This window comes from Rhinoderma darwinii, chromosome 5 (genome assembly GCF_050947455.1).
Source record: "Rhinoderma darwinii isolate aRhiDar2 chromosome 5, aRhiDar2.hap1, whole genome shotgun sequence".
In the NCBI taxonomy this organism is placed as follows: Eukaryota; Metazoa; Chordata; class Amphibia; order Anura; family Rhinodermatidae; genus Rhinoderma; species Rhinoderma darwinii.
Window position 1 is genome coordinate 76,600,668 of NC_134691.1, and position 24,985 is coordinate 76,625,652.

Here is a 24,985-nt window from a genome sequence, read left to right on the forward strand (position 1 = left end):
TCTCCTGTAGGTGCTGGCTTATTTTTCGTGGGGAAGAAGGATGGTGGTCTTAGGCCGTGCATTGATTATCGGAACTTGAATAAGGTCACAGTAAGGAACCAGTATCCCCTTCCTTTGATTCCGGATCTTTTTAATCAGGTTCAGGGGGCCCAATGGTTCTCTAAGTTCGATCTACGGGGGGCATATAACCTTATCCGCATCAAAGAGGGGGATGAGTGGAAAACTGCGTTCAACACGCCCGAAGGTCATTTCGAATACCTAGTCATGCCCTTTGGGTTGTGTAATGCCCCTGCCGTCTTCCAGAATTTTATTAATGAAATTCTGAGAGATTACCTGGGTAATTTTCCTGTAGTGTACCTTGATGACATACTGGTGTTTTCCAAGGACTGGTCCTCCCACGTGGAGCATGTCAGGAAGGTCCTCCAGGTCCTTCGGGAAAATAATCTGTTTGCGAAGACCGAAAAATGTGTGTTTGGGGTACAGGAGATACCATTTTTAGGTCAAATCGTCACTCCTCATGAATTCCGCATGGACCCTGCCAAGGTTCAGGCTGTAGCGGAATGGGTCCAACCTGCCTCCCTGAAGGCGCTACAGTGTTTTTTGGGGTTCGCTAACTATTACAGGAGATTTATTGCCAACTTCTCGGTCGTCGCTAAGCCTCTTACGGACCTCACTCGCAAGGGTGCTGATGTCCTCCATTGGCCCCCTGAGGCCGTCCAGGCTTTTGAGACCCTCAAGAAGTGCTTTATCTCGGCCCCCGTGCTGGTTCAGCCCAACCAAAGGGAGCCATTTATTGTGGAGGTTGACGCGTCCGAGGTGGGAGTGGGGGCCGTCTTGTCCCAGGGTACCAGCTCCCTAACCCATCTCCGCCCCTGTGCTTACTTCTCTAGGAAGTTTTCGCCCACGGAGTGTAACTATGATATTGGCAACCGCGAACTTTTAGCCATTAAATGGGCTTTTGAAGAGTGGCGTCACTTCTTGGAGGGGGCCAGACACCAGGTAACGGTCCTTACTGACCACAAGAATCTGGTTTTCCTAGAATCTGCCCGGAGGCTTAATCCTAGACAAGCTCGTTGGGCACTGTTCTTTACCAGATTTAATTTCTTGGTTACCTATAGGGCTGGGTCCAAAAATATTAAGGCTGATGCACTGTCACGTAGTTTCATGGCTAATCCTACTTCTGAGAAGGATCCTGCTTGTATTTTACCCCCTGGTATAATTGTTTCTGCCACTGATTCTGACTTAGCCTCTGACATCGCGGCTGATCAAGGTTCAGCTCCCGGGAACCTCCCTGGGGAAAAACTGTTTGTCCCCCTGCAATACCGGCTAAGGGTACTCAGGGAAAACCATGACTCCGCTCTATCTGGTCATCCTGGCATCTTGGGTACCAAACGCCTCATTACCAGAAACTATTGGTGGCCTGGGTTGCCTAAAGACATTAGGGCTTACGTCGCCGCTTGTGAGGTCTGTGCTAGGTCCAAGACCCCTAGGTCTTGCCCATTCCCCAGAGACCTTGGACCCATATCTCCATGGATTTTATCACCGATTTGCCTCCATCTCAGGGCAAGTCGGTGGTGTGGGTGGTAGTAGACCGCTTCAGCAAGATGTGCCACTTTGTGCCCCTTAAGAAACTGCCTAACGCCAAGACGTTAGCTTCTTTGTTTGTGAAACACATTCTGCGTCTCCACGGGGCCCCGGTCAATATAGTTTCGGACAGAGGGGTACAATTTGTTTCCTTATTTTGGAGAGCTTTTTGTAAAAAGTTGGAGATTGATCTATCCTTCTCCTCCGCCTTCCATCCCGAAACTAATGGCCAAACGGAAAGGACTAACCAATCCCTGGAACAATATTTAAGGTGTTTCATTTCTGACTGTCAATTTGATTGGGTCTCATTCCTTCCCCTCGCCGAATTTTCCCTGAATAACCGGGTCAGTAACTCGTCAGGGGTCTCCCCGTTTTTCTGTAATTTCGGGTTTAATCCTAGGTTCTCCTCCGTTTCCCCTGGTTGTTCCAATAATCCCGAGGTAGAGGACGTTCATCGGGAACTGTGCACAGTCTGGGCCCAGGTTCAGAAGAACCTAGAGGCGTCCCAGAGCGTACAAAAGATTCAGGCTGATTGTAGACGTTCTGCTAACCCCCGGTTTGTCGTCGGGGATCTGGTGTGGTTGTCGTCGAGGAACTTGCGCCTTAAGGTCCCGTCCAGGAATTTGCTCCCCGATTTATTGGACCTTATAAGGTCATTGAAGTCCTCAACCCTGTATCCTTCCGTCTGGAGCTGCCCCCATCCTTTCGCATACACAACGTCTTCCATGCCTCCCTCCTGAAACGCTGCTCCCCGTCCTGGTCCCCCTCGAGGAAACCTCCTGTTCCCGTTCTCACCCCTGAGGGGGTGGAATTCGAGGTGGCCAAGATTGTGGACAGTAGGATGATCCAGGGCTCCCTCCAGTACCTGGTCCATTGGAGAGGATACGGGCCGGAGGAGAGGACTTGGGTACCTGCTCGAGATGTTCACGCTGGGGTATTGATAAGGAGGTTCCACCTTCTCTTCCCCACTAAACCGGGTCCTCTTAGTAAGGGTCCGGTGGCCCCTCATAAAAGGGGGAGTACTGTAAAGGATCTCCAGGCACTACATCTGGGTATACTTCCAGGATTAATCAGTCGACACCTGAGGCCAGACCTCTGAGACTGACACCTGCTCCCACCAATCAGGGTGGCAGGCTCAGGAGTGGGAGAGCCTATCGCGGCCTGGTCAGTCAGAGTTAGCTCCGCCCCCTGTCCATTTATACCTGCCGTTTTCTCTTCCTCCTTGCTTGTTATTCTTTTTGGATTCCTGGCCCCACTGCTGCCTTGCTCCAGCCTGCTTCTGCCGTGCTTCTGCCTTGCTTCAGTTCCGTTTATCCTGCGTTGCTCTGCCCCTGGCTTGCTTCTGCTCCGTGCTCCCGTTTGTATACTCCACTACTTCCTGATCCTGACTGGCTCATTCACCGCTCCGTTTCCTCGCGGCGTTCCGTGGGCTACTGTATTCCCTTGCGTGTTCCCTGTTTGTCTCCCTTGCACTTAGACAGCGTAGGGACCGCTGCCAAGTTGTACCCCGTCGCCTACGGCGGGTCGTTGCAAGTAGGCAGGGACAGGGCGGTGGGTAGATTAGGGCTCACTTGTTCCCTTCACCTCCTTCCTGCCATTACACCAGACATGAAAACATCAATTTCTTTGTCACGCAACTTAGATGAGCAACACCACCCGTATAGTTATTTACGTGGCCTGGAGAGGCTGCATTTGACTTTACCTTTTTTTAATGCTGTATAACTATTTATTTAACCTGTTTGTTTCTCTGTTTAATCTATATGGCGATATCTGTAATATATTTTTATAATGTTGTTCATTGAAAATATAGTAAAAAGTACAAATTCTGTTCCAACTATATGTTAAAGGTTGGCATTAGCCTCCTAACTTCAAGGAAAGAACAATCCTTCAGCCATGGTTCCCTAGAGGTTTCCTTCACAGGGGGTTTTTCCTCTCCTGAGTGCTCCAGGATTTACCATTTGAAGTATTTCATGTGATTTTAAATAAAGCTATGAGCATTTAACACCAAATGAAAAGTTTTTTTGTATTAATTTTGCATTCATTGGTTTAATTTATTTTGCTTAGGAGTCCGAGTCCATCCCAGGTCAAAGTCATAAGGCCGTTATTTTCTTCCCACGCAGGCCAATATGGTACTGTGGATGCTTTTTTGCCCCAGTGGATGCCTCCACTCTGGCAAATAAAATGGAGCAGAGACAAGCGTTAGTGCACAATAAACACAGGTGTGTACACATCCTTGGGTTAAAAGGTAACTAAACTTTCAAAAAACTTCTGAAATGTCATAGTGACATCAGAAGTTTTGATCATTGGGGTCTGAGCACTGAGACTCCCATTAATCGCTAAAATGTAGTGGCAGAAGTGCTCAGGTGAGCACTAAGCCGTTTTGTTTCTGATCGGCTTTTCTCGGAAACAGGGTTGCCAACCGTCCGTAAATTTACGGACAGTCCGCAAAAATGGATGTTTTTTTGTGACGACCGTAGTGCCTGGCAGAAAAAAACACCGTCTGGGATTTTTCTGAAGTCTCCCGGAACTTTGCACTGTGCCTGCGCCAAAATGTACATGCACAGTGCAAAGGAATAGTAGGCTGTGGCCAGGCATATTTTCAGATTCTGCGGAATCTGAAAATATGCAGGCCAGCCACTGCCAAGTGAGGTCAATGACGGGAGTGGACCAATCCAGTCACCTGACATGAGGTCAGGGGACTGGACTGGTCCAGTCCTGTGCCGTCACAGACCCCAGTAAAAAGTGGTCCTCCGCGGAACCGCTTCACTTCATGACCACCTTCTCCTCCTCCTTCCACTCAGGCAGAGCGGAGAGTGGTAGCGATAGGCTACCACTCTCCGCACTAAGTACAAGGGAAGGGGGGAGAAGTCTGTGCGGCGCTACTTACAGGGGAAGGGGGGCGCTATCTACAAGGGGGGCTGTGTGTGGTTATATGCAAGGGGGGCTGGTGCTATCTACAAGGGGGGCTGTGTGTGGCTATCTTCAAGGAGGGCTGTGTGTGGCACTATCTACAAGGGGGGCTGTGTGTGGCACTATCTACAAGGGGGGCTGCGTGTGGCTATCGACAAGGGGGGGCTGTGTGAGACGCTATCTACAAGGGGGGGCTGTGTGGCTATCTACAAGGGGAGCTGTGTGGCTATCTGGATTGTTTAGAAGATGGGGTATAGGGGTGGAGGATGCTGGAAAAGCGAGAAACCAACATATCTGTGTGTCAAATTCTGCAGAGACGAGACGTGGCTGGAATAAGTCATCACAGTGGTCTGGGCCGGATTGAGAAAAAAAGAGAAAGTGAATGATTCTAATTAGAGAAAACATCACCTAAGTTAGCGGAGGAAAGCTACAAGCGGAGCCGCGATTGGTGATTCACTCCTAGTACACTGCACAGTCAACGATTTTGTAATGTGTCCGTAAAAATTTTGGTCTGTCTGTGAATTTTAGCTCAGTTGTCCAGAAATTTCTGAAGTGGAGTTTGGCAACCCTGCTCGGAAAGCCGAGCAGTTCGTGAACGGCCTCAATAGACCTTTTTATTAAGCTCGTACACCAATTGCTCGGCTTTCTGAGAAAAGCTGATCAGAAACAAAGCGGCTTAGCACTCACCCTAGCGCTTCTGCCGCTTCGTTTTAGTGATCAGTGGGGGTCTCAGTGCTCAGACCCCCACCGAATGTTTTATTACCCTTTAAGATATTGTATTAGACAATATCGTATTGTACAAGAATGCATCGCAAGATTAAACTGTGCTACACAGTTGTTTTTATTGTTATATATGTCCTCAGGTTGCAAAACAGTGTGGGGCCATATATAGCCCCCAAAAAACACTGTCCCGCAATAGGTTGTACCCAGTTGTGCAACATTATTGCTTGCCACTCTGTACCTCGCCACCCCCTTCTTTACATAGCCCCTGCCAGGTTGTGTCTCCCTTGCCTCAAAACTGCACTGTGTGAACAAGACATAATACAGTTTTCATGTGTTTTTTTTTATGTAGAAGCTGGTGCGTTTCTCAGCTGTCCAGAGAATTGAATTGTTGTTGTTTCTGATTAGCTAAAAGATTTGAAGGGCAATGGCTGGGTAGTTCAAATTCTCTACAGCTCTCTGCATCTCATTATTGCAACCATCTCATGCCTAGCGAATGGATGTTTGGTGGATTTTATTCTTAATCCTTAGTTGATATCCTATGTAGACGGTTAGTTACTAAAAGACTGGATATATCACTTACTGATATAATTTTACCAATTGTGATCTACAGTGTCTGGGACCCAAAACTGTGGGTTCATGTGTTATGTTCTTGTTTTCTTGTATTTCTCTAAAAAGACATCCAATACCTAAGCTGAAAGCTTGGAAAACTCCTATCAATAGTACTATATGAGGGAACTGCAATTTAAAAAAGTATGTAATATATTCCTCAGAATAGGTTTAAGATTAACTTATACTTTAAGTTAACAGCATCAGAAAAAAATTTATAATCCTAATAATAATATAAATAATAATAATAATCTGCCTGCAGCTGCCCAATACTAAAATGTCTGATATAGTACTGCGCAAAAGTTCTGGGCAGCTGTGGAAAAATTCTGCAAAGTAAAAATGCTTTCAAAAATAGAAATGTTAATAGTTTTTTTTTTTTTTTTTACCAATTAACAAAGTATAAAGTGAATGAACAGAGAAGAAATCTAAAATCAAAGCAATATTTGGTGTGACCACCCTTTGCCTTCAAAACAGCAAATCTTTTAGTTACATTTGCACAAAGTCATGGATTTTGTAGGATTATAGTCAGGTATAAGATTAACCAATTATTATACCAACAGGTGATAATGACCATAATTTTCATATGTAGGTTAAAACACAGTCATTTGCTGTGTGGAAGGCTTGAAACTGGGTGAGAAACAGCCAAACTCTGCTACAAAGGTGAGGTTGTGGAAGACAGTTTCATGTCACAGGTCCATCATGGCATGACTGAGCACAGCAACAAGACACAAGGCAGTTATACTTCATCAGCAAGGTCTCCCCCAGACAGAGATTTCAAAGCAGACTGGGGTTTCAAGATGTGCTGTTCAAGCTCTTTTGAAGAACCACAAAGAAATGGGCAATGGTGAGAAACATAAGACGCAGTGGTCGGCCAAGGAAACTTATTGCAGCAGATTAAATACAGATCATGCTTGTTTCCCTTCCAAATCATAAGACGTCCAGCAGTGCCATCAGCTCAGAACTGGTAGAAACTGGTGGGACCCAGGTACATTCATCTACTGTTCAGAGAAGTCTGGCCAGAAATGGTCTTCATGGAACAATTATGACCAAAAGCCATACCTTCAACGTGGAAACAAGACCAAGTGACTCAACTATGCATGAAAAGATGGATACTAGGGTGCAGAAAATTGTCAGCAGTTGCTCTGGACTGATGAGTCAAAATTTGAAATATTTGGCTGTAACAGAAGACAGTTCTGGATGAAGGGCTGGAGAGCAGTACAATAATAAGTGTCTGCAGGCAGCAGTGAAGCATGGTGGAGGTTCCTTGCAAGTTTTGAGCTGCATTTCAGAAAATTGAGTTGAGGATTTGGTCAGAATAAATGTCCTATCTGCTGAGAAATACAGGAAGGTACTTATATATCATGCAATACCATCAGGAAGGCATCTGTTTGGCTACAAGTTTATTCTGCAGCAGAACAACGACCCCAAACATACAGCCAATGTCATTAAGAACCATCTATAGCGTAAAGAAAAACAAGGAGCCCTGGAACTGATGATATGACCCCCACAGACCACTGATGTTAACATCATCGAGTATGTCTGGGATTACATGAAGAGACAGAAGGATTTGAGGAAGCCTACATCCACAGAAGGTCTGTGGTTAGCTCTCCCAGATGTTTAGAACAACAGCCCTGCCGAGTTCCTTCAAATCTATATTCTAGTGTACCTAGAAGAATTGATGCTGTATTGAAGGCAAAGGGTGGTCACACGAAATATTGATTTGATTTAGATTTCTCTTCTGTCCATTCACTTTCTAATTTGTTAATTGATAAAAAAAAATTATATTTTTGAAAGCATTCTTACAGTATTTTTCGGACTATAATACGCAGATTTTAGCAAGAATAAATCTTGCTAAAAAGTCCCTGCGTCTTATAGCCCCCTAAACCCCCTAAACCCCCTAAACCCCATTCTATCTTACCCGGCTCCGCTGTCTCCCGGACATTTCCTGGTTACATGGTCGAGTTACGGAAACAGCGTAACTCGCTGAGCTACGCTGTTTCCATAACTCCCATAGAACTGAATAGTAGTTAAGGAAACAGCGTAGCATGCTACGCTGATTTTGTAACTGCCATTCACTACTATGGGAGTTAGGGAAACAGCATAGCTCAGCGAGTTACGCTGTTTCCATAACCCATCCATGTATTGCAGTGTATAGTTCCAGCAATCTAATGATCGCTTGTTCAAGTCCCCTAGGGGAACTAATATAATGTGTAAAAAATAAATAAAACATTTTCTGGAATGTAAAAAAAGTTAAAAGAAAAAAACCTTTTCCCATTTTTCCCCAAGCACAATGTAAGAATAAAAAAATAATAAAAGAATTGGTATCGGTGCGTCCATAAAAGTCCGAAACTACTACAATATTATTTGACTCACACAGTGAACGGCGTAAAAATAATAAATGTTAAACCCCAGAATCTTTGTTTTTTGGTCACCATAGCGCTAAAAGTGATAAAAAAATCGTATGTACCAAAAAAATGGAGCTAATAAAAACTACAGCTCGTCCCGCAAAAAATAAGCCCTCACACCGCTCAAACGATGAAAAAATATAAGTTATGGCTCTTAGAATGTGGGAAAACCGAATAAATTTTTTTTTTTAACCAATAGTTTTTTCTTTGTAAAAGAAGTAAAATATTAAATTTTTTCCTATTTTCTGTTGTCTAAAACCTGGGTGCGTCTTATAGTCATTTTAAACATAAAGATTAAGGGTATGTTCACATGCCCTATTTACGGACGTAATTCAGGCGTTTTACGCCTCGAATTACAGCCGAAAAAACGGCTCCAAACCGTCTGCAAACTTCTACCCATTGAATTCAATGGGTCTTACGGTGTTCTGTGCAGACGGGCTTTTTTTTTTTACGCGCTGCTGTCAAAAGACGGCGCGTAAAAAGACGCCTGCCTCAAAGAAGTGCATGTCATTTCTTGGGACGTAATTGGAGCCGTTTTTCATTGACTCCAATGAGAACCAGCTCCAATTACATCCGTAAAAGACGTCGCGAAAAACGCGTGCACTTGTCATAACGTCTGAAATTCAGGACATGTTTTCGCCTGAAAACAGCTCCGTAATTTCAGACATAATTGTCGTTGCCATGTGAACATACCCTTAGCTATCACCATTTACTGGAGGTGGGCATCGCTGCTGAGACCAAGTGTTCTTATTAAAACAGCTCCGCAAGCTGTTACCATAAGAGATTTAATATTTTCTAAGTCTTATGAAATATTCCTGTAAAATAAAATCATTTTCAAGCTATATAGGACACAGTGAAAAAAGAAAGTATATTCACCCCTGAAAGGTTTATTTTTTTAATGTTAAGTATGAAGTTCTGATTTTCATTTTAATGGAACCAAAAGACTGAGGTCAACTAAAAAAAAAAGTTGGATTACAAAGAACTGATATAGATGCAGGTTTACCTTTGGTGAACCTACACTTTCATATTATGGAATTATATAAACAGCAATTCCTTACTATATTTATATTATTGGAATCTCTCTCAGCAGGGATTCTGGCATATAATGGGGGGAATGTAGCAGGCAGCAGCCTGTACACTGGTGTACAGATGTACCCTGCCTGATCTCCTTAGCATTTGGCATGTAAAATACTGACATTCCGCATCTCATTATGGGGAAAAAGAGGCACCTATTAAGAATTCCGGTAAGAATTGACTTCCTAGCTAAGTATTGGCAACAGATAACACAGAATGGAGTCTAACGTGACCTGCTGCCATGTTCTTTTCCCTTGCCTGCAGCCTCCACTTGCACCTGCACAGCTAAGCATTGTTTCTCACTGCTTGTCTGTGCCTTTTTTAGTCCCGAGGCCTGCCATGATAGAAGAAAAGCCTCCTGTTAATTCTCTGGAGCCTGACTGGGCTGACGGTAGACAGCATGGACTGATCTCGACCATGAATTTCCTCAACTGCATATAAGCACCGCTCTCCCAATTCTTTTGTGGTACCCACTGTAGAAAGCAACAGTTGTCCTTGCCTCAGGACTTTTTTCCACCAAGACCAGACTACCATATGCCGGATCCTCATATTTATCACTCCCTTAGGCCTTATTTACACGAGCGTAGTTCCCGTCCGTGATACGCGCGTGAAAGTCCCGCACGTCGCACAGACCTATGTAAGGCAATGGGGACATTCAGACATTCCGTGTTTTTCACGCAGCGGAATCTCACGTCATGTCCTATACTTGAGCGTTTTCTGCGCATCACGCACCCATTGAAGTCAATGGGTGCGTGAAAATCCCGCGCAGCACACGGACGCACTTACGTGTGATTCGCGAAACAAGAAATGAAGGGAAAAATAAAACCACCTCCTTCATTTATTTTTCTAAACCTTAAAACCGCGTGTCATAAGGATCGCATATTCGCGAAAATCACGCAGCCAAGCACCAAGCACTTATGACACACGTAACTGCAACGCGCAAGAAACACTGCATTTTTTGTGTGAATTTTGCCTTAATCTGGTGGCTTACAAGTTTTACATTGAAGGAGAGCAGGGCAGTGCCAGTTAGAGAAAAATCTGTTTAAACCTAAGAATTTGCAACAAATTTACAGTGCAATGTAAGTGAAGGGAAATTTACAAAACCCTATTCACACAAAGCATATTTATCCACTGCAGATTGCAGGACATTTTGCAGATCTTCAAATCCGCATGCAAAATTCACATGTAGCCTACGATGCTGATTTTCTGTGTATTTGCCGGAGATTCATGACAAAATCTGTGGCAATTTTTTTATTGCAGTGTCTAAACTTATTAGTATTTTTATCTAAACAAATAACCCAACTGATTGCGTGAAACCAGATCTGTACATGGTATAGATGACGGCTATAAAATTCTCCTCTTCAGTAATGTTATAAAAAAATCTTATTGTGTTGACATATTTGACACATACTCTTCATATTGACTAGAGTGAGAAACGTGGAGTAAATGTCATCATTATCTGCCAGTGGTCTCGTCAAGCTACTCCCTAATGATTTCCTATATGCAACCAGTGGTAACTGTAATCAGTTGAGGCAGTAATAATGATCAAGTTAAGAGGATGCTCTACTTTTATAATAAAAAAATAATTTGTGTTGATTTTCAATAAATATACAATTGCTAAATGCTATTCTTGGTTGATTTGTTTGATGAGGCAACGTTAATTTATTGATTGTATTGAAAGGAGGAAGAAAGGTCCATATGTTAAAATAGGAAACCTTATTAAGGATAGATTTAATTGGTCTCATTACTGTGAGTATCATAGTTAGAACCTATTCAAATATACACTATATGGACAAAAGTATTGGGACACACCACTTAATCATTGAATTCAGGTGTTTCATTCAGTCCCATTGCCACAGATATAGTATAAAATTAAGCACCTAGCCATGTAGTCTGCCTTTATAAACATTTGTGAAAGAATAGGGAAAGGGCTCACTGAATAACAGCGTGGTACTGTAATAGGATGCCACCGTTGCAACAAGTGAGTTTGTGAAATTTCTTCCCTCCTAGATATTCCATGATCAACTGTGGGCGGTATTATTACAAAGTCGAAGTGTTTAGGAACCACAGCAACTAAGCCACAAAGTAGCAGAAAGCATAAAGTTATTAATCGGGGTCGGCGAGTGCTAAGGCGCATAGCGCATAAAAGTCGCCAATGTTCTGCTGACTAAATAACGGCAGAGGTCCAAACCTCCTCTGGCATTAACATCAGCACAAAAACTCTGCGCCGGGAGTTTCATTGCATGGGTTTCCATTGCCAAGAAGCTGCATGCAAGCCTTACATCACCAAGCACAATGCCAAGCATCGGATGGAGTGGTATAAAGTAGCCGCCACTGGACTCTGGAGAGTGGAAATGTGTTCTGTGGAGTGATGAATCACCCTTCTTTATCAAGTAGTCTAATGGGCGACTCTGGGTTTGGCGAATGCCAGGAGAACATTACCTGCCTGACTGCATTGTGGCAACTGTAATGTTTGGTGGAGGAATAATGCTATTGGGTTGTTTTTCAAGTTGACGTAGGCCCTTAGTTCCAGTTAAAGGAAATATTAATGCTTCAGCATACCAAGACAGTTTGGACATTTATTTGTGGAAAGAGTTTGAAAAAGGCCCTTTCACTATTTCTGTGCCCCAGTGCACAAAGCAAGATCCTTAAAGTCATGGTTGGGTGAGTTTGGTGTGAAAGAACTTGATTGACCTGCACAGAGTCCTGACCTCAACTCCATCAAACACCTTTGGGATAAACTAGAATTGAGATTGCGAGCCAGGTCCTTTCTTCAAACATCAGTGTCTGACCCCACAAATGCTCTTCTGCATGAATGGGCAAAAATTCCCAGACACACTACAAAATCTTGAAGAAAGCCTTCCCAGAAGAGTGGAAGCTGTTTATGCTGCAAATGGGGGACCAACTCCATATTAATGCCTATGGACTTAGAATGGGCAATGGTGGATTATCATTAGGGCGGCTCGGGCGGCTGCCCGGGGCCCAAGGCTCCCGAGGGGGCCCATGGCCGGCCAAACCACACATGATCGTACGGGCCCTCTCATGCCCGGTGGTGTCACTAGCACCGGAGGGGGCCCCGGTGCTAGCGGCAGCCACATTCATTTGTATCTGAGTCCTCAGGACTTAGATACAAATGAATACTATAGGCTACTGGTCATGTTCGGCTTGCAGCCTATAAGGTGCTGGGAAGACTCCCTGCGTAGGCCGGCGTAATGAGGTACTGCATCACGCCGGTCTGCGCATGCGTCTAGTCCGGAGGATTCACACGCGTCCAGCTGGAGCGGCCGCCACGGGGTAAGGTAAGTAAACGGTATATATTTTTTTAGGTGGGGACTATCGCTGTGTATATATTCAAGGAGGGGGGGGATTGCTCCGTTACACTATATACAAGGGGGAGAGCTGGGTTGCCCTATATACAAGGGGGAGGGTAGCGCTGTGTGGGCCTGTATACAAAGGGGCAGTGCTCTGTGACACTATATACAAGGGAGGATTGCTGTGTGACACTATATACAAAGGGGGGAGCGCTGTGTGACACTATATACAAGGGGGAGCGCTGTGTGACACTATGTACAAAGGGGGAGGGCTGTGTAGCACTATATACAAGGGTGGGCTGTGTAGCGCTATCCACAGCGGTATGTGTGTGGGGTGCTCTTTATAGGGGGGCTTTTTGGTGCTATTTACAAGAGGGGGAGGGCTGTGTGGCGCTCTCTACAGGGGGCTGTATGGCGCTATATAGGGGGCTGTCAGTAACGCTCTCTACGGGGGGATGTGTGATATCTACAGGGGGCTGTGTGTGGCGCTATCTATGGGGGTGTATAATATCTACTGGGGCTGTGTGTGACACTATGTACAGGGGGCTGTGTGTGGCACTATGTACAGGGGGCTGTGTGTGGCACTATGTACAGGGGGCTGTGTGTATATGGTGTTTTACAGTGTGTGGTATTATTATATTCAGGCGCGCAGTGTTTGGTGCTATTATATTTAGGGGCACAGTATGTGGCACCATGATAACTTTATTTTCGTTTATAGGTGTGAAAATGTTGAAAAGTGAGGAGCCGAAGACATCTGAGTGGCAAATTCTGCAGAATTGAGTCATGGCCGGGAGAAGTCGTCATGAGCTCTGCTCCCGATGGAGAAGGAAAGAGGAAAAAAACTACTAGACTCACTAGATTTATAGAGACCTCTCCTGACATGTTTATTATAGGAAATCCTTGTATTTCACAAAAAGTCTTTCTGCAGTCCAGGACTGATAGACAATTCCCCTTGTCAGGAGGATGTGTCCCTGCACAGTGTGATCCTGTCAGTATGTAGGGACACAGCCCTGTGACAAGGGGAATCGTAACACCCATTTGTTAATGCTTGCCCAAAAAGGTAGTGTTAAAAATAGTTACGGCGCGGCAGGGCAGCGGTACGGAAGGGGGGCCCAAGTTTGGGTAACAGCCCAGGGCCCATGGTCTACTTAATCCGCCACTGAGAATGGGATGTCATAAAAGCTCCTGTAAGTGTAATGTGTAGGTGTCCCAATATTTTTGTCTATATAGAGTATATACAGAGGCAAAGATACACATACAATGATCTGCCTGGTAGATCTGATGACTAGGAGATTTTAGGCATCTGTGGCTGTTAGGGATCCTAGGTATCAGCGTGTGTCTGTCAGGACATGTTGGGAGTTGTAGTTTTGCAACAGCTGGCGTGCCACAGGTTTAAAACCACTGGTATAAGTACTTCCCAGAGTAACTGATTGCCTTAATTCTGTGACTCAATAGGTTTCCAGTTTTATGATTGTAAATGCATATTGGCCATGTGAAAGTGACATAAGTCAGATGTCTTTTGAAAAAGAAACTGTGATATTTGTGGCATCTACCTAAATGTTGCAAACAATATGTAAGCGGACAGAACTGTTTTCTGTAATTAAATTACCTATTGGCAGGGGCGGACATACCGCATGTGCAGCCGGTGCAGCTGCACAAGGGCCCCGCGTGGGAAGGGGGCCCGTTCAGTGGCGTAACTACCACAGTAGCAGCCGTAGCAGCTGCTACGGGGCCCGCGGCATGGGGGGGCCCGTGTCGCCCTGACAGGCACATTACATTTTATGTACCAGGCCTGGCGGCACGGGCCCCCTCATGCCTAGTAGCATCACAACACTAGGCATGAGGGGAGGGAGGGGGCGGGGGCCCGGTGATAGCCGCCACACTGCACTACCAATCGGGAGGGAGGGGGCGGGTGCCCGGGCCCGGTGATAGCCGCTACACTGCACTGCCAATCTGGCACAGATGAATAGGACAGGACGGCGATGCTGGTGGTAGGAGGAGCGCTCAGGCAGGGGAGAGGACAGGGGGCGGTGCGACGTAAGACTTCGGGCGGCTGGACAGTACAGTCAGGACTGCCGGAGAACTCATAGGATGAGCGGAGGACAGACACAGGACGAGTGGAGGACGTGCAGACTGCAGAGGACAGGTAGATGAAGTTAAAAAGTTCATGTCAGAAGGGAGAAGTTTTTATGTAGAAAAATCTGCCTCATAATTCCTTCCGGAATTTTGAGGCATATTTTGACCTGCCGGTAGAACACTTCCCGCGTTTTTCATTGCGTTTTTTTGTGGCGTTTTTCGGCCATCGGGCCGTGGGCAGGGAAACGCAGCAAAAAACGCATTTTCTGCCTGCCATTGTTGTCAATGGGAAGTCAGAGACAGAAACGCCCGAAGAAAGGGCATTGCGCTTCTTTTTCCCGCATGCGGTTTTTACTGCTCGCAGGAAAAATTTCATGGATTTCAATGGGAGGCACTTTCTGACGTTTTTCGCGAAAAAAACCTCAGTGTGAACTCCCCCTAACACAGGGGCGTAACTACTGCTATAGCAGCCGTAGCGGCTGCTACGGGGCCGCGGCATGAGGGGGCCCGCGTCACCTGCCGGCACGGGCCCCCACCTTGGCCGGAATCTCCGCTAGCTGCCGCTATGGCTGCTACAGCGCGATGCCACGGAACACTACGGCAGAGCAGGGAGTATCTCCCCGCTCTGCCATTAAACATAAGACATGTATCCCCTATCCACAGGATAGGGGATACGTGTGTGATCGCTGGCATTGATAGGGAGAACGGGGGACCGAAAGTCCCCTGAAGTTCTCCATCACAAACCTCGGACTTCCGGGGTCTGTGTCGGCAGCTCCGTAGAAATGAATGGAGCGCCGGTCACACTTGAGCTGCGCAGACACCGGAAGTCAGAGGTGAGTGATGGAGAACTTCGGGGGACTTTCGGTCCCCCGCTCTCCCTATCAATGCCAGCGATCACACATGTATCCCCTATCCTGTGGATAGGGGATACATGTCTTTTGTCTTTTCACACTGTAGGTCGCATTTTTTTGAGTGATTGGGGGTGTATGGCGTTCCCTACAGGGGGGGGGCTGTATAGCGTTCCCTACAGGGGGGGGCTGTAAGGCGTTCCCTACAGGGGGGGCTGTATAGCGTTCCCTACAGGGGGGGCTGTATAGCGTTCCCTACAGGGGGGTCTGTATGGCGTTCCCTAAAGGGGGGTCTGTATGGCGTTCCCTACAGGGGGGGGCTGTATGACTTTCCCTACAGACCCCCCCTGTAGGGAACGCCATACAGAACCCCTGTAGATAACGCCATACAGACCCCACTGTAGATAACGCCATAAAGTCCCCCCTGTAGATAACACCATACAGCCCCCTGTAGATAACGCCATACAGCCCCCCTGTAGATAACGCCATACAGCCCCCTCTGTAGATAGCGCCATACAGTCCCCCCTGTAGATAGCGCCATACAGACCCCCCTGTAGATAGCGCCATACAGACCCCTCTGTAGATAGCGCCATACAGTCCCCCCTGTAGATAACGCCATACAGCCCCCTCTGTTGATAGCGCCATACAGTCCCCCCTGTAGATAACGCCATACAGCCCCCTCTGTAGATATCTTGAGATTCAGTCCTGCTTGATAGGTAACAGTGCAGTAAGCTAAGCATGATAAGATCATCTAAATTATTGCATCTCAGTTGCATGAGTGCTTTGTGTTATATTCAATGATTCAATTTAACCTAAGTCTCTAAATGTGGGCAAAGAAAATAAAAAAACTATACTCACCTCCTCCCTCGCCTCCGTTCACCCGCCGCAGCCCCCATCCTCCTGTCTCGGTCTGTGTTACAAGTGTACAAGGCTGCACTGGTGACGCGCTGCCGATGGCACGTGACCGCTGCTGCCAATAACTCCTCATTGGTGTGCTGCTGAGGACAGTAGTTCCACAGCAAATCGCTGTTGAGGGCATTGATTGGCTGCAGCGGTCATGTGCCATCGACCGCGCGTCACCACAGCAGCTTTGTAAACACAGAAAGGGATAGGGGCTGCGGAGGGGGAACGGAGGCGCCGGAGGAGGTGAGTATAGGTTTTTCATTTTCTTTGCCCACATTTAGGGACTTAGTTTAGATAAGAATTTAACCCGGAAAAAAATGTGTTACTTGTGTTCTAAACTGGTAATAAAATGTACAATATAAATCTTCCTTCATAATTTTTATTAGTAAGGTTTATTTTTATATGCATATATATGTTTAGGTAACTTTGTCGGTATTGGGGGGGGGGGGCGGGGGGGCCCTGGCACATTATCTGCACAGGGGCCTTTTGCAGTCTGTGTCCGCCACTGCCTATTGGTACTGTAGGTGGGAGACTTGCTGGGTAAAGATGAATATGGTCACCAGCCGGTATTTCTATCCTTTTAATGTGATATACAAGTCCACTGGCAATGAAAGAAGACATATCATTTATTACATATGAATGATAAACCTTGTAAGGGTTGACTCATAAAAAAAATTCCTTCTCTAAAGACTGTCACCACAGGGATCAGTTGATTGCCGATAGCGACGGAACCTAGAAGAAGCGGCCAGCCATACATTTCCCTATGATTGCCAAATGAATGACTGACTAAGTAATACATGGACAGGCCAGGTTTGCAAGAGCTAAATTATTTACTACTTAGCGACTATCCGATTTGGGTCATAGGGGAGATAACAATGACCTTATAAAAATTATTAATAAGAAGATTAAAGCGGTAGACAAAGCTTTAGTAATTATGTTTCTTTTACTCACTGATATATTCACATTTTTCTGTTTTGAGTGAAACTCCTTTTTTATTATATGCTCGGCCACCGCTCCATTCACTTTCTATAGGGCTGCCGAGCTCTGAACTTGGCTATCTCCGGCAACCCCATATAAAATGTGTGGAGCAGTGGCCAGGCAGTCACAGTCCCGCTCCATTCACGTAAAGCACTCCGAAACCCTGTTCTCGGGATTGATGGGAGTCCCATCGGTCGTAATCCCAACAATCAGACATTTATCACCTATCCTGTAAATAAGTGATAAATATTCTTTAGGAGAAAACACCTGTGATTATTTTATATATAGCTTCAATGACTACAGTGAAAAAATTGTTAAAAAATTTGTGGTGACCATATAAACACACACAATACATGTGTCTTCTTTAGGTATGCTTCAACATGCTATAGTAACCATCCTTCCCTCCTGCCATATTAGCAAAAATCTCTGCAACTCATACTTGTAACCAGCTATACAGTATCCTCCCTGTGTACTAGATCAATATGGAGACCTAAAATAGCTTGGAGGAGATAGTAAATAGTACTGTAAATATATTAGAAGTAACTATATATATAATTATAGGATGTGTCTGAGTGATGTGTTATAGTTCACTGTTAGAAGTGAACAGTTATGACATCAGATATCCAGTTTAGTGTCTATCTATCTATCTATCTATCTATCTATCTATCTATCTATCTATCTATCTATCTATCTATCTATCTATCTATCTATCTATCTATCTATCTATCTATCTATCTATCTATCTATCTATCTCTTTCATCTATTCTAAACGCAGTGTAAGTCTATATATATGTATATATATATATATATATAATAAAAAATTATCTAAACTGTATTGACTCCCATACTCCTACCTTTATAGAGGTAATCCATTACACTATTGACTCACATATTGGCCACAGCAATGACTTGTAGCAATTTCTCCAGTGATTTGCGGTTAACAACAAAACTTGTTACAACAGCAGATATCTCGTTCAGGAGAAGTGAAATGTATTATTGTGCATCAGTAATATTACATTACTAGCGTGTGTCCATAACACTATGTCCACATAATATTTACGTAGTTAGTCTATATTTGAAGTGTCCTTATATTCTATGTAACTTTGTAGTATTTACAGTCCACCCTGCACGATCTCGATCCAGGTTATCTGACCACAAGATAGGGAGTGCTCCCTCAGATATGTGCTAATGTAAAATCACTCCCTGGATGTTGCTGTGCACACCTGGACAATGCTTCTATCTATCTATCTATCTATCTATCTATCTATCTATCTATCTATCTATCTATCTATCTATCTTATTATCTAACTCACATCTATCTATCTATCTATCTATCTATCTATCTATCTATCTATCTATCTATCTATCTATCTATCTATCTATCTATCTATCTATCTATCTATCTATCTATCTATCTATCTATCTTATTATCTAACTCACATCTATCTATCTATCTATCTATCTATCTATCTATCTATCTATCTATCTATCTATCTATCTATCTATCTATCTATCTATCTATCTATCTATCTATCTATCTATCTGTCTCATATCTCTATCATCTATCTATCTATCTATCTATCTATCTATCTATCTATCTATCTATCTATCTATCTATCTATCTATCTATCTATCTATCTATCTATCTATCTATCTATCTATCTATCTATCTCATATATCTATCTATCTATCTATCTATCTATCTATCTATCTATCTATCTATCTATCTATCTATCTATCTATCTATCTATCTATCTATCTATCTATCTATCTATCTATCTATCTATCTATCTATCTATCTATCATCTATCTATCTATCTGTCTCATATATCTATCTATCTATCTATCTATCTATCTATCTATCTATCTATCTATCTATCTATCTATCTATCTATCTATCTATCTATCTATCTATCTATCTATCTATCTATCTATCTATCTATCTATCTATCTATATCTAGAGCTTGTTCCCACTGTACCTATCATAAAAAGTGAACTATTCTGGTGGTGAACGCTATAAAGTGCTCCCCTTTGACCTGTACCAGTGGAAGGTCACTTGCTGTTGCTGAGCACATTTGGGAAATTTCATTCAAGTTTTTTTGTCAATGGGAGACTTGTGAATTTGATCTTCCACTCCAAGTGTCACTGACGTCACCAAAGAGGCGATAAATATCTGGGAAGATAATTGGATGTGAGATTCATTGTTGTGATCGCAGAACTCTGCCCATTGCTCCAAGGATCCATTATTTATTCAGTAGAGGATCAGTACGCAATAGTTGTCAAGAGAGCGTCAGCTTATTAGGCAAGAGCTGCGTGATTGTAGAAGAGGCTCAGAGCTATAAAATCCAGCATCAAGGCTTCTTATTGTAAGGAATTCCGCTCACAACATCCAGATATGTCCTCATAAGGAAGAGAGAGGGACCATAGCTGCACAGAGGGACATACAGAGCTCCTACCTTCCTTCCATGCTGTGATCCTGTCCATCCACACAACAGGACCTTCAGTGAGCCAGTAAGTTCAACTCTCTGCAGCACTCACATCAGATGCTGGGGCTCCTCTAAGTTTCTGTATTATTCACTAATGTAGGTGTAGGAATATTTATCTCACATTGGGGAGAATTCAGTTTACAGGCAGGAATATTAAATTATTCAGTATTGGGTGAAGTTAGACTGTATGATATGATATATCTGCTATAGATCTACCTTCATACCTCTTGATATATTATCACTAGTGTATAGTTTCTGCATTACTAGTTGGTATTATATCTGCTTTGCATTTACCTTGATACTGTACCACTAATATAATCAGATATCTCCATACTGTCACTAATGTAAAAGTTTCTGCATTACTAGGTGGTATGATATCTGCTTTATAAGCTTGATACCTCTAATATAATCAGATATCTCCACATTGTCCCTCATATAGAAAGTTTTTGCATTACTAGGTGGTATGATATCTTCTTTTTAATATAGCTTAATACCACTAATATGATCAGATATCTCCACAGTGTCCCTCATATATAAAGTTTCTGAATTACTAGGTGGTGTGCTGTCTGCTTTATATATAGCTTGATACTGTACCACTAATATGATCAGATATCTCCACATTGTCCCTATTATATTACGTTTCTGCATTACTAGGTGGTATTATATCTGAGTGACTTTGATACTGCACAACTTATATGATCAGATATCTCCACACTGCTATTAATATAAAAAGTTTCTGCATTACTAGGTGGTATGATATCTGCTTTACATTTGCCTTGATACTGTACAACTTATATGATCAGATATCTCCACATTGTCCCTAATATATTGATTTTCTGCATTACTCAGTGGTTTGATATCTGCTTTACATTTACCTTGATACAGTACAACTTATATGATCAGATATCTCCACTTTGTCCCTTATATATAAAGTTTCTGCATTACTAGGTGGTGTGCTGTCTGCTTTATATTTACCTTGACACCTCTAATATGACCAGATATCCCCACATTGTCCCTTTATATAAAGTTTCTGCATTACTAGGGGGTATGACATCTGCTTTACATTCACCTATGATCCGATCACTCTTTACCCCTATAATATGAAGATTTTGGGTTAGTGTTGCTGAATCTGCTGCAGTTAGTTGGTGTCCTGGTCAGATAATTTGCTGTAATTTTATCATAGTTTAGTAGTGCTGTTCTATTGTCGATATTTGGACACAGTTATGAGAATAGAACTTTACGATAGGACATCACTGTATATAGGAGTGGGACAGCAGTTGTCCGTAGTGTCTGTAATATCATCACATGTGATAAAATAGATATATCGCTGGTAAGATGTTTGGAATCAGTTAGTATGAAAATATTCATATTGAGTTGACTGTCTATCAGGGATGAGGTTTCAGCACCTCGGGCAGCTCCTTCAGAACAATCCACCAACATTGCCTGTGCTTTGTTCCCCTCTTCCCCGTATCTTCGTTGTCTCCCTCTGTCTGTTCTTACTTTCTTGCTGATTCCCTCCTCACGTGCCCCCTCTTATTCCAGGTCTCCCCTGCACGTTTTTTCCGTTATAGATTGGGTGTTCGGAGTAACATGAAGTTCCAGGTCTTGGTGTGTATGGGCATCCTCTTGGTCGCCCTCCTCCCGTGCCAGGAGTGCAGAGCCTTCAGCAAACCTCCCTCCTCTTCTGCCGGGGCTCCCCCGCCTCTCCTGTCTGAGCCCTTTTTACTTCGTATGGGAGAAGAATATTTCCTCCGCCTGGGAAACCTTCACAAATATCGCCCAAGTTCCTTGCTAGGATCTAGCCGCCTCCCTGAAGCTTCCTCCGGTAACTTTGTCCGGGCTTTGCAGCAGTTGCAGCCTCAGCAGTGGGGTGGGCAGCAGCCGGGGCTGGGAGCTGCGATTCTGGAAGGAGCAGATTCCCCATACAGCGCTCAGGAGGAACCTACAGAAAGAGGCAAACGAGCTGAGGAGCCTCCCATATCCCTGGATCTCACTTTCCATCTTCTCCGGGAGGTCCTGGAAATGGCCAGAGCTGAGCAGATAGCCCAGCAAGCCCACAGCAACAGGAAACTGATGGACATTATTGGGAAATAACCCGCTATCACCTGCCAAAGAGTTTCCTGCATCGAGCACAAACTATACAGTATGATGTACCATTGTGCTGCCCTGATACCATGTGTTTATTTTTCTATAGCTTCAGACATAGAGGATGCACTCCTTAACCCCTTGGGTGCCTGTGGGGCCAGCAAGACAAAGCAATGCTCTGCTGCTAGTCCCCAGGTGAGAGCCTAGATCTGTTTATCAGCATGCACCGGGCAACAGATGTAATTTGTAATTTATTTTTATTTGGGGGTTACTTTTGTAATATATGAAAATCCTTAGGAAATATCAGATTGGGAATGGGCTTCACAGTGTGAACTAGCTAAGCAAACATCTATTGGACCTGTTGGGATTTCCTATGGGAAGTGAAAAAAAGAAAAAGAAAATAAATAATTTGCTGTAATTTATTTTGCATCAAAAGTTTATTGTATACATTTCCATAATAAAAAACATCTTTTCAGAGCTTGCACAACATTGGTGTGTAAACATAATGTTTAATATCTATATTTTTAATAAAATCTGCAAAGCTTCATCTGTCCATTTTAATTTATTGGGGGACATGGATGTAGTTAGTAGACAGAGAGATGGTCCTGACTGAGCTTCTGTGCACATGAAAAATACAGTAGGTAGGTGGCATTGGGTTCAATAAAAAGGAATGAGATCATAAAACAATAGCATTTTGGTGATGGCCAAATAAAAACAATAACACAAAAACAGAGAAGTGAATACACTGCATATAGTGATGATTTCCTAGTCCTAAGACTATTGACTCAAATATTAAGATAACCTTTAAATACTCACATAAAGGAGGCTGTCAGGATCAAACAATATTCAAATGTTGCTGCTTTCCAAACCTGTTACCTTATTCCAAAGTGGACTACATTGGAGGACTTGCAATAATGTGCCCCGTGATATGGATATACAATATATATATATATATATATATATATATATATATATATATATACACACACGCTCATTAGAAGTAAGCAATGGCTATATATATATATATATATATATATATATATATATATATATATATATAAAATGACTATGTGTTTATTATGTGGAGTTTTTCATCCAACTAAAGGTAAAACTACTACATCATGCTTACTCTGTCACCAAATAAAAAGTTCAGCCCTGAAACATGATATATGATCTTCAGATCTTCTGGACATTCTAGTATTCTATTTGCTCTTTCATCTTTAAGGGAGATATTCTTGTAGGCACCAGGTATAATTGTTCTACAATTCCCAGCATAACCTGTCAGGTATGCTGGACAATAGTGCTTTTTTGCTTGAGATAACTGAAATTACACAGACTTCTTTAAGCTTAGAAAGAACATGAGTAATAAATCAAGGAATATTTTTAGTCATTATTCCCCAAAAGAAGCAACGGTCAGTAAGGGGTCTCTGTGCTTCTTGGAAGTCAGCCCCTTAAAGTACCTGCACACTTGAATAGAACTTTAGTCATTTCAGGTAGTGAAGAAACAACTGAAATTGAGGGGGTACAAAGCAGCATGGGTGGAATCCTCAAAGTAGTGTTTGGACCTCAATGTGAGTCTATAAGGTTTTTATTGTCTATTGAGTTATTTCCTAGGAAGTAATTGGTACATATTGGGATGATGGATGAGCATAGAAGATAGATGCAGAGGCAGTAAAATGTACTGATGATGAGTACTACTGTGATAACTGATAACCATTCACAGAAGGAGGTTCCCCTGACTTTACGCTTAGGTGGGTGTTCACACTGGTGCTGTAGACTAATGAAGCTCTCCCATAGCCAGACAGCTATTCAGGTAATGTATTGAGCCAGGAGAAAGAGAAAACATGACATGAAGCGTTTGTGTTGTTGGACTGATTAGATTCTGTAGTCCCTTGAGCATCTTCTTGGACTACTGTCTCAGACCCAGTCTGCAAGAAAAATAGGCTTGTATGAGATAAAAGATGGTGACATTTAAATGGATACTACTGTGTGTCACGCTATGGTCATGGACCTAGAATCCAGAACTTGGCAGAAGATTAAAGCAGAATTATCAGAACTGAATTTCTGCTGTATTCATTTTCCTAATAAATAATTGAAACAAAGATTTATTTTATCTTATATATTTTTTTTTACAATATGCAGAGCTTATGTTATAGACACTGTTACATTATGGATTCAAGGGATTCATATTACATTTGGCACAAGATACAGTAAAGCATATTAAAGAACCTTTGGGTGTACATAGCTAAACAGGATCAACATCTTAAAGTCTTTTCAGTACCGCCACCTGTACCACATAAAATGGGACTTGTAAGAAAAATTCATAAAATGTAATACATTGATGCTCATTTAACATATACACTTAATAATCTATGTGTACCCAATAACGGTGGTGAAGAGAGGTTGCCTGGTTGCTGCCCAAGGTCTACGCCATAGAGTCCTGGTTTCCATAACTTGCACTGATGAGTCTTATAAGGCTGACAGCTGTACATGAGGTGGATCTGTGGTATATACCAGCAGTTCTAGATGCATGGTTAGCTACCAGACTAAGAGGAGGATTTGCACAGCTTTGCCCACTCTTGATTGAAGACATGCAAGTACCTTGTGTTATAGGACGGTAATGCTCTAGTTATATAGGTACTAAACCACACTGTCAACCTGTGGCTTTTGTTATTTTGGTCAGGATCACAAATGGTGAAAGTGCACATTAAGTGATATCACAGAGTTTCCACAATTAGGAAAGTTTCTATACTTGTTGAGTGCAGGCCTTGCATGTAAGGAACTGTTTTCCCATTACAACGATGCAAGTCTACTAGATGAGCTGAAACCCATAACATCAAGATAGACTTGTACGTCCTTTATATCAGCAATATACTGTAAAGATTTCCATACACATACTATACCCGTCAGCCAAATGCCCAGCTGAATGTGCATGTTAATTTCAAATGGGAGAGAGGAATAAGCTGCTGGTATCGGTTTATTTTCCCACAGGAACA

The 24,985-nt window shown here is 43.2% G+C and overlaps 2 protein-coding genes across 4 annotated transcripts in view; one reads left to right on the forward strand and one right to left on the reverse strand.

The window, feature by feature from the left end:
* Positions 1-19,636: 19,636 nt before the first annotated feature.
* On the forward strand, positions 19,637-22,478 carry CRH (corticotropin releasing hormone). Of its 2 annotated transcripts, none has more exons than XM_075828302.1 (2): positions 19,637-19,929; positions 21,476-22,478. In XM_075828302.1, exon 2 carries the CDS (start codon positions 21,495-21,497, stop codon positions 21,996-21,998), a length of 504 nt encoding a protein of 167 aa, XP_075684417.1. In that variant the 5' UTR covers positions 19,637-19,929; positions 21,476-21,494; the 3' UTR covers positions 21,999-22,478. The 2 variants fall into 2 exon arrangements, with proteins under 2 accessions (XP_075684417.1, XP_075684416.1); XM_075828301.1 differs by having other exon boundaries at positions 19,638-19,929; positions 21,447-22,478.
* A 1,092-nt stretch (positions 22,479-23,570) lies between these two features.
* TRIM55 (tripartite motif containing 55) overlaps positions 23,571-24,985 on the reverse strand; it is a 140,613-nt gene continuing 139,198 nt past the window's right edge. For both annotated transcript variants that reach the window (XM_075828304.1, XM_075828303.1), the window contains one exon: positions 23,571-23,917. In XM_075828304.1, the coding sequence (XP_075684419.1) occupies positions 23,795-23,917 (123 nt within the window). In that variant the 3' untranslated portion in view covers positions 23,571-23,794. The remainder of the gene's footprint in view (positions 23,918-24,985) is intronic.

What these genes read in the sequence shown, in the direction of transcription:
- CRH (XM_075828302.1), top strand. Translation starts at nt 21,495, where the DNA reads ATGAAGTTCCAGGTCTTGGTGTGTATGGGCATCCTCTTGGTCGCCCTC.